This window comes from Nanorana parkeri, unplaced genomic scaffold, assembly GCF_000935625.1.
Source record: "Nanorana parkeri isolate BGI_ZX_2015 unplaced genomic scaffold, ASM93562v1 scaffold1060, whole genome shotgun sequence".
In the NCBI taxonomy this organism is placed as follows: domain Eukaryota; kingdom Metazoa; phylum Chordata; class Amphibia; order Anura; family Dicroglossidae; genus Nanorana; species Nanorana parkeri.
This window is the reverse complement of record NW_017307328.1, coordinates 267,593-280,168: the sequence shown is the minus strand read 5'-3', so window position 1 is coordinate 280,168 and position 12,576 is coordinate 267,593. Positions and strand designations below refer to the sequence as shown.

Below are 12,576 nucleotides of genomic sequence, written 5' to 3'. Positions count from 1 at the left end.
GTATTTTTTTTTTTCTGTTAGCTTTCTGTACACCAGCAGTGTACAGAATGCATCCAGGTTGCCATATTGTATTGACAGTTTTAGAAAACTACAGTGGCTGCAGTTTGAGATAGAAAGGTAATTTTTAATTACATTTAATTACAGTATGGCTTGTGTCGCAATTGCGCAGGCTATATTATTTTAACGAAAGTGGAGCTCTCTTTTAGCATGGTAATTGATAGTCTCTAAAGCTGGCAATACCTGTCCAATTATCTATGGACAGATGGAAAAACTGCAACAGATTCCTCCATCTACACTAAACTGTGTGGACGGCGGAATCTCCCACTGGGCCAAGCTTCAGTATCTTGCCAGTTGGCCCCGCTGGCTGCCAAAATATCTGAACAATCTGACTGGATGCAGGCATTGTTCAGGTATTTTGAGAGCCAGCAGAGCCAACTAGCAAGATACTGAAGCTTGGCCCAGTGGGAGATTCCTCCATCCACACAGTTTAGCGTAGATGGAGAAATCTGTTGCAGTTTTTCCATCTGAACATAGAAAATCTATAGGTGTATGGCCAGCATTGGGCTTCAATCAGTGGCGTAACAACCGGGGGGGCGCTTGCCAGGACGCTGGGGGGGGCGAAAAAAAATGTTCTGCCCCGGGCGCCCATAACTCTGGTTACGCCACTGGCTTCAATTACACTGTGTGAATGTGTGTTTTGAGTTTTCTGCAGCAGGAACCTACTGATTCAGAAAATAGTGTGTGAGTGTTAGGGTGGCTAAAACATGTGCGTGCTATAAACTTGTCAGCTTTGCAAGAAGAAGTGGTAACTCTTTCTTGGTGCATTAATTCCTCGGTAGTGAAACTTAAAGGGCAACTGAAGCCAAAACTTTTTATTTTTTGATAGTGGAGAGGGAGTAGAACACCTGTCCGATATTTATTGGGCAACTGAAGCCGAAACTTGTTTTTTAGTTTTTGATCGATTAGAGAGAGCTTAGAGCGCATATCAGATTTTTATTGTCGTCTGTATCCTTGTTAGGAGATTCACCCTCTCTCTTTATCCTGGTAATCTTGATCACTGAAAGTATAAGAAATTACAAATTTGGGGTTGTCATCAGAACAGAAACATATGTGGAATCTTCCAATAGGGATAATAGTTCCGGTGACCCTACTGACAACCAGGAATTCCCCTCACTTTTTGGAGGGATTATCTGTTTTGGCTGTCGGACAGGAAGTTTCTCCAAAGGGACATAGATGTCAATTCTACTTTAAATTTCTGTATGCTACAAAGGAAGTCAGCGCTGATCATTCAGATTTACATTTTGGAAAGTGCATTCGTATGAGGGCAGATAGTAACTTTGAGTAATGTCTCTATACTAATTTTAGATTTACACTGTTGCTGGTATGTTGGCCCATTCCTCCATGCAGATCTCCTCTAGAGCAGTGATGTTTTGGGGCTGTCGCTGGGCAACATGGACTTTCAACTCCCTCCAAAGGTTTTCTATGGGGTTGAGATCTGGAGACTGGCTAGGCCACTCCAGGACCTTGAAATGCTTCTTACGAAGCCACTCCTTCGTTGCCCGGGCGGTATGTTTGGGATCATTGTCATGTTGAAAGACCCAGCCACGTTTCATCTTCAATGCCCTTGCTGATGGAAGGAGGTTTGCACTCAAAATCTCACGATACATGGCCCCATTCATTCTGTCCTGTACACGGATCAGTCGTCCTGGTCCCTTTGCAGAGAAACAGCCCCAAAGCATGATGTTGCCACCCCCATGCTTCACAGTAGGTATGGTGTTCTTTGGATGCAACTCAGCATTCTCTCTCCTCCAAACACGACGAGTTGTGTTTCTACCAAATAGTTCTATTTTGGTTTCATCTGACCATATGACATTCTCCCAATCCTCTTCTGGATCATCCAAATGCTCTCTAGCAAACTTCAGACGGGCCCGGACATGTACTGGCTTAAGCAGGGGGACACGTCTGGCACTGCAGGATCTGAGTCCCTGGCGGCGTAGTGTGTTACTGATGGTAGCCTTTGTTACGTTGGTCCCAGCTCTCTGCAGGTCATTCACTAGGTCCCCCCGTGTGGTCCTGGGATTTTTGCTCACCGTTCTTGTGATCATTTTGACCCCACGGGGTGAGATCTTGCGTGGAGCCCCAGATCGAGGGAGATTATCAGTGGTCTTGTATGTCTTCCATTTTCTAATTATTGCTCCCACAGTTGATTTGTTCACACCAAGCTGCTTGCCTATTGCAGATTCAGTCTTCCCAGCCTGGTGCAGGTCTAAAATTTTGTTTCTGGTGTCCTTCGACAGCTCTTTGGTCTTCATCATAGTGGAGTTTGGAGTGTGACTGTTTGATGTTGTGGACAGGTGTCTTTTATACTGATAAGAAGTTCAAACAGGTGCCATTGATACAGGTAATGAGTGCAGGACAGAGGAGCCTCTTAAAGAAGAAGGTACAGGTCTGTGAGAGCCAGAACTCTTGCTTGTTTGTAGGTGGCCAAATACTTATTTTCCACCATAATTTACAAATAAATTTGTTCCAAATCAGCCAATGTGATTTTTCTGGATTTGTTTTCTCATTTTGTCTCTCATAGTTGAGGTCTACCTATGATGCCAATTACAGGCCTCTCATCTTTTTAAGTGGGAGAACTTGCACAATTGGTGGCTGACTAAATACTTTTTTGCCCCACTATATGTGTGTGTGTGTGTATGTGTATATATAATTTTGTCTTTCTGTAAGAAATTCATAGTGATTTCAAGGGTTATGATACTCTGAAGGTTTCTAACGTCTTCAGTTAGGCAGATGACACATGGAGTAGTGCCTGGTTGTAAATCAAAGTTCTGTGAACTGAGAAACCCAAGGTCAATCATGTGAAGTAATTAAAGGTGAAAGTTGACCCCTTGTAGCAAATGAACATTAGTCATTGGAGGGGAGTGAGAGCTGCTTTTGGGTGTTGAGGGTGACATCAAATTACTCTCCTCCGGGTCTTTATTCTATTTTTGACTCCTCTGGCACACACACATCTTCAACAGGTCTTCAGCTGCTTTTCTGTCTGCATTGATCCTCTGTAGTTTCAAGGATTAGAACTTTCATCTGAACTTAGATTTATTTCCTTTTTTATTTTGTTCCAATCACTTGTTCGTTCTTTCTTTTTTTTGCCTCTGACTGGTTCTCTTGCATCTCCCTTTCCTAACCATGCACTTTTCTGAGCTGTGTGGCTGGTGCAAGCACTTAAGAGCTTTTGTTCCGTTCTTCCTGATTAGCGGCATGGTGGTGGGGATCTTCTTCATCATCGAGGCCATTGTGAACAGCGGACCTCTCTCTGACGAGCATTTCTATGATCGGGTTGACCTCCAACAGCCTAAAAAAATCCCTTCATACCATGGAATGAATCCAACTACTTACAGCAGCCTCAGGTTGCCTACTGACAACATTGATTCTACACAGCAATACATTTGGCTTGGGGCATTAGTAGGAAGTGTTTTTCATTTGCTTGGACATAAACTCTTATGTTGCTGAAAAACATCTGTACATTCAGGAAAGTTTTTTTTGCCATTTGTGGTAAAACAGTTCTCTGTAAATATATAGACAATTGCTTGAATTAAGCCCAGTATATCAAAGAGCCTTGAACGCTTGTTGACAGAAAAAAACATGAAAGTGCAGTCCAGCAAAAACATCTTCATACACATTCAAGGTTGCTTTGTATGGAAATGTGCTGTGACTTCTTTTGTTTGCTGCACATCTGTATATCTAAAGAGACACTCATAGCTTTCTCCCATGCCTATTGTTCCTTTGTCCATCCTATTTACTAAGTTAACCGGTCACTCTGGATCATCATTCTTATATTTATGTCTCTATATTTATTTCACATATTTTTTCTGTACTTTATACCTTCATCTTTTTTCACTGCCTTGTAACTGTATATCTCTTGACACATTTGTCTCAATCAGTGTGAAGTATGAGGATCCACATGCTGCAGATGGTCTTGCCGGAGCCCTGGATACTCGGCAGCAAAACACTGGAGCGGTATGTAATAATTCGACATCTATGTAAAAGAATGTAACCCTGCAGACCATTTTTCTTATGTTATTTAATGCTAAGTCTACCTCATATTCCTATTTGGTGTGGATGCCAGTAAGTTAAATGACTCATCTGGTTCTTTTATCAATATGGCACTCTTTTTAATTCTCTACACATTACTTTCAAGGTCAACCTAGCTGCTGTTTCATTGCATACTGTTCTTGCTTTTGTTAATCTCCATTTATATGTACATTTTAGATTGTAGAGTGCAGCACACACAAGTCATTTTTAGTTTGAAAGCTAATGGAATATGCAGGGGCTTGTGGGAACGTTTTGGGGTGATCGCTCCACAGAAGATTGCATGAGATATAATAATTTAGATGATAATTTGACCCACTTGCATTAAAGCTGTTTCGGTTTGTCACTTGCAGCTCAGAAAATGGAAAAAAAAGAAATAAATGCTATATCTTAGGTGCTTATTTTAAAGTGTTTTTTTTGTTTTTTTTTGTTTTAGGTTGTTACATTCATAGGCATTACTTGCATTGTACCTTGATTCCGTTAACATTTGACAGAGCAATGTACAAAATTTGTACAGAATGTCCAAAAATAATGAAAAAAAAATTGTTACAGCAAAGGGAAGATTTGTGAAAAAGATGTTAGTGAAACTCCATCTTCCCAGCCATTCCCCTTCTTCTCTCTGAAGCTCCTCTCAGATGTATTTATTTATAACAGCCCCTTACATACCTTTTTTTCTGCAGTCTTCAGTCTAGTCCAGTAATATGACAGGTCCTTCTTCCTCCACTGTGAAAGTGGTGGGTGATCATTCTGGACTGAGTGGTGCTCGTTACAGGAGTACTGTGTCTCTGAGCTGCGTGATTACACCCCCAGATGATGTGTTATTGGCTGTCTAGGCTATTATCGACCGACATAGGCATTGCTGTGCTCCCTGGGTATTCTAATTGGAAGTTTTCAGGGTTGCTATAAAGCTAACATCTTTTTCCTTTTTTTTTTTTAAGAATATGATCACTAACACAGTTACTGCTAGAAATGTTGTTAAATGTACTTTTATGTAAACCCAGAAAAATGATCCCTTTTTAGTTGCCATTCAGTTCTGCCTGCAGCCTAAAGGTGGCTATACATGTAGTGATTTGTGTTTTGATCCAGGTATGAATGACCACAAACAAGTGATTCATTATGGAGATCAAAAAATCAAATGGCCCTCAACACAAACAGTATTGTTTCGCACTTTGTGATCAAATAAAAATGTCAACCAAAATTATGAAGGCGCAATCATAAATTGAATTGATCAATTCTAAACGAACATTTAATCAATCTATATTGCAATTAGTTATTTGCCACATACACACAGATTAGAAGCAATCAACACATTTCCTCCACAGCCGATGAAGGTGGCAGAGTCAAAATCAATAAAGAACATTGTGAATCGGTCTCTGGTTCACACCTGAGAGAGCATTTTAACCCATTGAAGCTTTTTTTCATGTTTTCCAGGCTTGAGAGTATTTGTTTTAGTTGGAAAAGCTAGTTACTAGGAGTAGGAGACCATTGTAAGGCTGGGCACACACCTTACAACCATCGCAAGACTTCTGTCGTGCAATGGTTGTAAGGTACTTAAAAAAACGTACGATCTGCCTATGTTGCATAGGCAGATCGTACTTGCGATGATCGCAAGCCACGCCCCCTGAGGGGCGGGCTTCCGATGACCGCAATGCCGAACAGGCAGTGTGCGCTTGCGCACACCGGCCCGTCCGGCTTTTATCTTACGAACATGCTACAGACCCGCCAAACATCGTACGATGCTCGGCGGGTTTTGAAACATGTCTGTAAGTTTAAAGTCGTCCGACCTTACAGTAGTAGAGCAAAGCAAATGACAAACACACTCAACAATTTGTCACCAGCTATACAGTAAGGTGCACACGAAATGGGCTTTGAACGGTAAAACAGTAGAAAGGTATCATGGCACACTCACAAACCAGCATGTAAAACAACTTGTCTCACCAGACAGATCGTACTTGCGATCATCGCAAGTACGATCTGCCTATGCAACATAGGCAGATCGTACGTTTTTTTAAGTACCTTACAACCATCTCACCAGACAAGTTGTTTTACATGCTGGTTTGTGAGTGTCACATGATACCTTTCTACTGTTTTACTGTTCAAAGCCCATTTCATGTGCACCTTACTGTATAGCTGGTGACAAATTGTTGAGTGCGTTTGTCATTTGTTTTCCTTGACCGATTTGGTGCAGTGACGCATGGGGGTTCTCAGCTGCCATTGGGATGTGCGGGATCCCTTGTGTGTTCCTGTGCCTTTAAGGAGGTTGGGCTTCCTCCTGACAAACCTGCACCCAATTTGAAATCTTCTGCCCCCATGTGCTCCAAGATGGAGACTCTCATAGTTTAGAGTTAGGACCGCACTATAAGAGGTGCCTTGGAGCGGCTGTGCGGCTTTCACATTTTCTGCAGAAGACGTGTATCCAAACCTCTGTTATTAACCTTAGTGGTGAGACAAGTTGTTTTACATGCTGGTTTGTCAGTGTGCCATGATACCTTTCTACTGGCTTACAGTAGTAGAGGTCGCACGGCTTCCACACACCTTACGATAATCGTACGATCGCGGGATTTCCCGCGATTATCGTAAGGTGTGTGGAGACCTTTAGACGTAAAATCGCTATAGTGGTCCATAGTGTGTTGTCTAATCACTTTATCTGTCAATTTTTTTTTGCTCTTCTTTGTATGTACAAAATTCTGTCTCTACTTTTCAGATTTAAATCACTTGAGAGTTAGGCAAATCCTTCAGAGAACTTCATTTACTAGGTCTACAAGATTTTAATCACAAATTAAAAATCTAATAAAAAAAGAGCATTGTGTACCTTATGCAGAGGGTCATGTTGGAAGACCTATGAGTTGGAAGTTTAGAAAGCATACTATTAGGATTTGTAAATTACCAAAAGATCATAGAAGACGGAAGACATTTTTCTATAAATAATACAAAGGATTTACTGTTTATATTACTAAAGGAAAGTGATATTGTTATATTTATGAACTATGCATGAATTATAGTATCAAGAAAGCCAGGCTAGAACACTCAAAAGCCAGTATTATCAAGTGTGTCATTGGAATGGGATGTACTGTTGAATGTGCAACAAGCCTTACGTGCTTCAAACCTATACCAAGTTGTTTATCTGAAGGTCTTAACTAAATTGTTCAATTAATGTCCTTCAAATCAATTTTTGGTATATATTTTATTATTTCTGGAGTCAGACACAACTGATTATCATTAGTAGTTCTCGTGGTGTCAGACTGGCTTTCACATCGTAATTTGTAAGTTAGTGTGCCTAGTCATCATAATTTGTAATACAAATACTGAAATAAAGGCAAAATCTTTTTTTGTTTTTCTACCAGATTCCAGTGACTCAAAACAACTTTATGGAAGACATTGAGAAATGGCTTTCCACAGATGCTGTAAGTTGTTTGGCCTAGAAATAAGAATACCAGATCTTCAAGCCTGGTCCTTTACAAACCCACTCTTGAAATACATATGTTGCTTTATTCCTATGTGTTGATTTTTTGGAGAAAGCTTGTTTTATATATATATATGTTTGGCTACAAGTTCCTTCAAATAATTTCCAGTGCATTTGCACAGAATTTGTCTTGCTATATTACACGTAAAAAAAACTATATTAGCCTGGACACATTATCTGCTTTGTTTTCAATAATACTTGTTAGGTCAGTAGATTTCTAGTTTACTGCTTTGTAAAAGCTTTGTGTAGCTTGTTAACTAAGGTACCTATGTGCGTTATAAACACGCCACTTGATGTCATGCACTTTATTGTGCTGTTGCTCATCAGCAGAAAGGCTGATGATTTTCTGTATGGTTTTCAGAGGTTATTATCCAAACACAGTGATTGTCAGGACTGCATTTCAGGATGGAACTAAACTGTACAGAAGCATGCCATTGTGTCTTTCAAAGTGTCTTGTAGTGCAAGCTTTATAATGTGTGTACCTGATACTATTCCTTCATTAATCAGTGGATCATGGCTATTCTGTATATGCTGACACAAATTAAGTACAAGGCCTCAAGCTGCTGATCTGTGATCAGTTGTTGGACTGGGACCAAGGGGGTACAAAAAGCCTCAACACCGCAGAAGATCAAACTCATTCTCAGATGAGTGGTCCAATGAGTGACTGCACTCTCTGTGTTCTACATTCCCTGTGTGGAAAACTGATGAATCCTCAACAACCTCTTGATCCAGAAGTATCGTCTGTGAAACAAGAGAAGTTTCATCCACTCTGTCAGTGACAGGTCTGTCGCAAGTTCCAAGGATCACTTGGCAGATGTAGTGGATGCTCTATGGCTTCATGGGATCACCCTTGAATCATCTTCCCTAGCTTCTGCAGAGGGTAAAGCTACCAAAAAGTGTCATCCTCATTGCTACAGACTGACCCAGGAGCACTTTGTTCTCAGACCTGATTCACTGGGGGTGATTTACTAACCTAAACACACGCACGCACGCACCAGGTGTGTGTGATTTTCACACAGCAAAACGTATTTATCAACCAAAAAGTCTCTAAAAGCATATTTCCACTAATGCCATATATGGAAAAATCATGCACATGATGCATATATAATGCTGCTTCACAGTTTAGACAAAAATGGTTAGCTCATGCATTTACATTCCTGCATTCATCAACGCAAGCAACATAACATAGTGTTAATTTACACCACATTACCTTGCAATTCATTGCAGGGCTTTGCACAACACACCTGCTGGGTGTGTACACACTACAAAGGTGTTTCGATTCCTCCCATAGATCATGCTGGGAGGGAACACACTACAGAGGTGTATACACGTTCGTGGTGTGTTTAAAAGGTTAGTAAATCAACCCCACTGACTCGCTGACGCACTATGAAGGTGGTCTGATCTACTCTTGTGGGGTCTATTACTGAGTCCTGCTTTTTGATCACTGAATGACTGGTAAAGTCCAGGTTCTGAGAAACGGTGGCCACTCAAACGACGTGAACTTGGTTCTTTTAATCCTTTGAAATACTCCATTTAAACTCATCAGAGAATGTCTTCTGTTGACTGTGTTTCAAAAGCTGGCTTTTCTTATAGCCATAACCTCAGATAGGAGGATTCAGAGTTTGCTTGATTCATTGAAATGCAGCATTTGATAACAGTAGAATTTAAAAAAATGATTAAAGTACTAGAAAGTTCTTGGTGTAGCAGAAACAAAAGAGGATTCAGTCTAAAAAAGTATATATGTATACGATATATTTTAACTTTACCCTTGCTTACTCCCAAAGTCTTGTACAGTTTATTAGGCTTAAAATGCTATACTTTTAGGTATTTCCAGTGTTCTAGGGTATGTGAGGAACTCGCAGCTTATATTTCCTCGGTGATGTGTGATTATAAGGCCTTGTTCACACCAAATGCAGAGCAGATCCGCTCAGGTTTCTGCACACGTAGTGCAGTGGGTTGTGCCGCGTTTTTGATGCGTTCCGGGCCGTTTTTGGTAAAAAAATATATATAATTTTTTTTTTAGTTTAACATGGGCTTTCAGTGCGTTCCAGGCATTTGCATGCGTTTTTGATGCATTTGCATGGGTTCCAGAGCAGGTAAAATAGGGCTTGCTGCAGTTTTTTCACCTGCTCTGGAACTGCACGCTGCGATGTGAACTGGAGCAAAAAATACCATTTGGAATACATTGGACGCAGTTTTGATCCGGTCTGCAACTGCTCTGCTCTGCAGCTGCTCCGCGCTTGGTGTGAACAAGGCCTGAGCTCTAAACATGGTAAGCCTTCCGGCTTTTCTCATAGTTTGGTGGAGCAAGATAATTAAATGAAACCCTGCATAGATTGCCTAACATCACACCTGTGCACATTCCAGGTATATGTCCTGCAAAAGAGTGTGGAGTTAACTGGAGCTGTAGGCTTCAATTCATTCTCATGATAAATACAGGAAAAAAATACACACTACCACTTAGAGCAGCCGTGTATTGCATCCATTTTGACAGCCAAAGCAGGACTAGTATTAGAATTGCTGATTATTGCTCCACATTCAGAAAATCTATAATCTGTGCATTTTCTTCTCACACACAGGAAGAAGAGATTGAGGGAGAAGATGGTGTCACAAGTGAAGGCAAGTACCCTACACTTTATAAACAATAGCAGAACTTCTGTTTTTCTGCATTTAAGCTGTCATGGTTTAGAGTTTAGAGTTGGGGTTTTTCTGCTAATATAGCTACAGATCTTTACTGCACAAGTGCTAAAGTAATGTAAATGGAAAGGCTATGCAATGTGATTTAAATATTTAAATCGATTTTTTTTTTTTTTGTGGTGGCTTCAAAGAACACAATCTTAATCCACATATAGTCACTTTTCCTGTTTTATCTTTTTAACTCCTTGCTTCTCAGCAGCCTGTCTAAATACCCTGCACTTCAAGGTATGAAGGAGCATGTGACCTGCTTCCCTGTGATGGTGTGCAAGCCTAGCAGCCTCCTGCTTATCTAGTATCTGCAGTGAGCATTTTAATTACCCCTCAGGATCCATCCAATTGTATTTTCCAATACATGCTTCATCCTACAATACTAAGCCCTGGAAAGGGGGACCCTTTGAACCCACCAAATGGGTTGGCTTTTATGATACGATATTCTGATTTTGGTGATTTTTTTTCACATTGTGCTTTTGGTGCTTTTGTCCTTGAACACAAAGCCTTTAAAGCGATAGTAAAGTTTACTTAACAAAAAAAGGAGCTGTTAGCCATATTGCGCTAGTATGCACATCATATTGGTATATTATGGCAGTATTACCTGCCAAAACGATCCCCTCCAACGCTGTGATGTCTGTGCTTTTTTCCTTTTACTGGCGCTTCCATGTCGTCTTCCTGGTTTTTAGTCTTCGGCCACTTGATTCGCCTGGCTAAAATAATGTAACTCTGGCATATGCGTGTTGGGAGTTGCTTTGTCTACGTAAGGAATTCTGCCAAGCCTGCACACAGAAGGCAATGTATAACTCGGTGTACAGAAACCAAAATTCTATGACAGTGATTCACAGACTCTCTTCTGTCATAAAAATCCTGTCTGTAAGCAATAAGCATGTCCACAGAGATGAAAAAACATTTATCTCTCTTGATTTTATGAAGGTGAGAGGTAAAGGAGGGCCTTGGGAAGAACAATCTTTCAAAGTCATTGGAAATTGGGTAATTACCCAGTTTGCCCATCCACTGCAATGGCCCTGGAAATACAAAGTAAAGTTTTGTTCTAAATTAATTAGGGATGCACCGATACTAGTATCAGGATTGGTGCCGATACCGAGAATTTGGGTTCGTACTTGGCTGAATGCTCCCGGTACTTCCGGTATCAGGAAGCCGGGCAGCGAGTCATTACACGCCTCCTGATTGCCCGGGGAGCCGGCACCATGCTCCCTCGATACCAGGGAGCATGGAGCTGGCTTCCCAGCCAATCAGGTAGCCGGGCGGCGATTCATTACATTTCCCCCGGCTTCCCGATTGGCCAGAAAGCTGGGTGTTCTATCAAAAGCTCCATCTTGTCGAGATCTCCACCTCACTTCCGGGTACTTGCACGTTGGAGATTTCAATGAGATGGCATTACACTGCAAAACAGAAGGAGGTCTGTACAGCTGAATTTTAACCATACCAAGCAGTACACCTATTGGAGAACTCGACAAGTATTGTGGGAAGTGAGGTAGTTGGAGACCTTGACGAGTTGGAGCTTTCGATAGAACACCAACTACGTGCTTTCTCATCACCTGGTGACGAGAGAGCATGGAGCTGAGTTCCCGACTAATCAGAAAGCCGGGTGACGAGCTATTACATGCCACCCGGCTTCCTTAATAGGACTTCCGGTATGCGGTAAAAAAAATATCGGCACCAAAAAAAGATATCTGTGCATCCCTAAATATATTATAAACATAACAGTCATTTGACAGATCTAGAGAGATTTTTGTCAAAATTATTCTTTATAGCAAATACCACTATGATTTGCTGTTCATAATGATCATTATGGCAAGTAAGTGCATACATGCATTATAATTTGTGAGTTAACCCCATGGTTATTTTCTGTATATTTTAGTATTTCGTTGTTTCAGAACAAGATCTTTGTTTTGTTTTTTTCCCTGCAGAATTTGATAAATTTCTAGAGGAGCGGGCAAAGGTTGCAGATCGACTTCCACCTTTGTCTTCTCCCTCAACGGAGGCCCCCCGGGCAGCAACCAGCACAGGACAGGGCAGGAAGGAAAAAGATGAAGATGCCCTCTTTGGGTTGTGAGTCCTCATACCGGAGTGACATACATTGAGACATCTCTAAGGGTGAAAAGTTCCGTATCTGAAGCAGAGTGGAATCTACAAGGTTCCTCCTCCTAAAGGGACAAGCTTTTCCTGTGGTACGATATTCCTTTGAACCTTGGAGTCCACTAGTAACACCAAGCCTTACAACTGTGGAATTTGCCTTTCTTATGATTTGAAATCTTTATGGTGTTATGTAGTTGAATTTCCTAGTGTTTCTTACTCTGACAGTCTTCTGTCAGGAT

General features: G+C 41.1%; 1 protein-coding gene across 1 annotated transcript in view; it reads left to right on the top strand.

Annotated features, from left to right (window-relative positions):
- TOM1 (target of myb1 membrane trafficking protein) overlaps positions 1-12,355 on the top strand; it is a 102,333-nt gene extending 89,978 nt beyond the window's left edge. The window contains exons 12-15 of the mRNA XM_018567550.1: positions 3,939-4,014; positions 7,431-7,490; positions 10,129-10,168; positions 12,169-12,355. Of these exons, the coding sequence (XP_018423052.1) occupies positions 3,939-4,014; positions 7,431-7,490; positions 10,129-10,168; positions 12,169-12,314 (322 nt within the window). The 3' untranslated portion in view covers positions 12,315-12,355. The remainder of the gene's footprint in view (positions 1-3,938; positions 4,015-7,430; positions 7,491-10,128; positions 10,169-12,168) is intronic.
- The last annotated feature ends 221 nt before the right edge of the window (positions 12,356-12,576 follow it).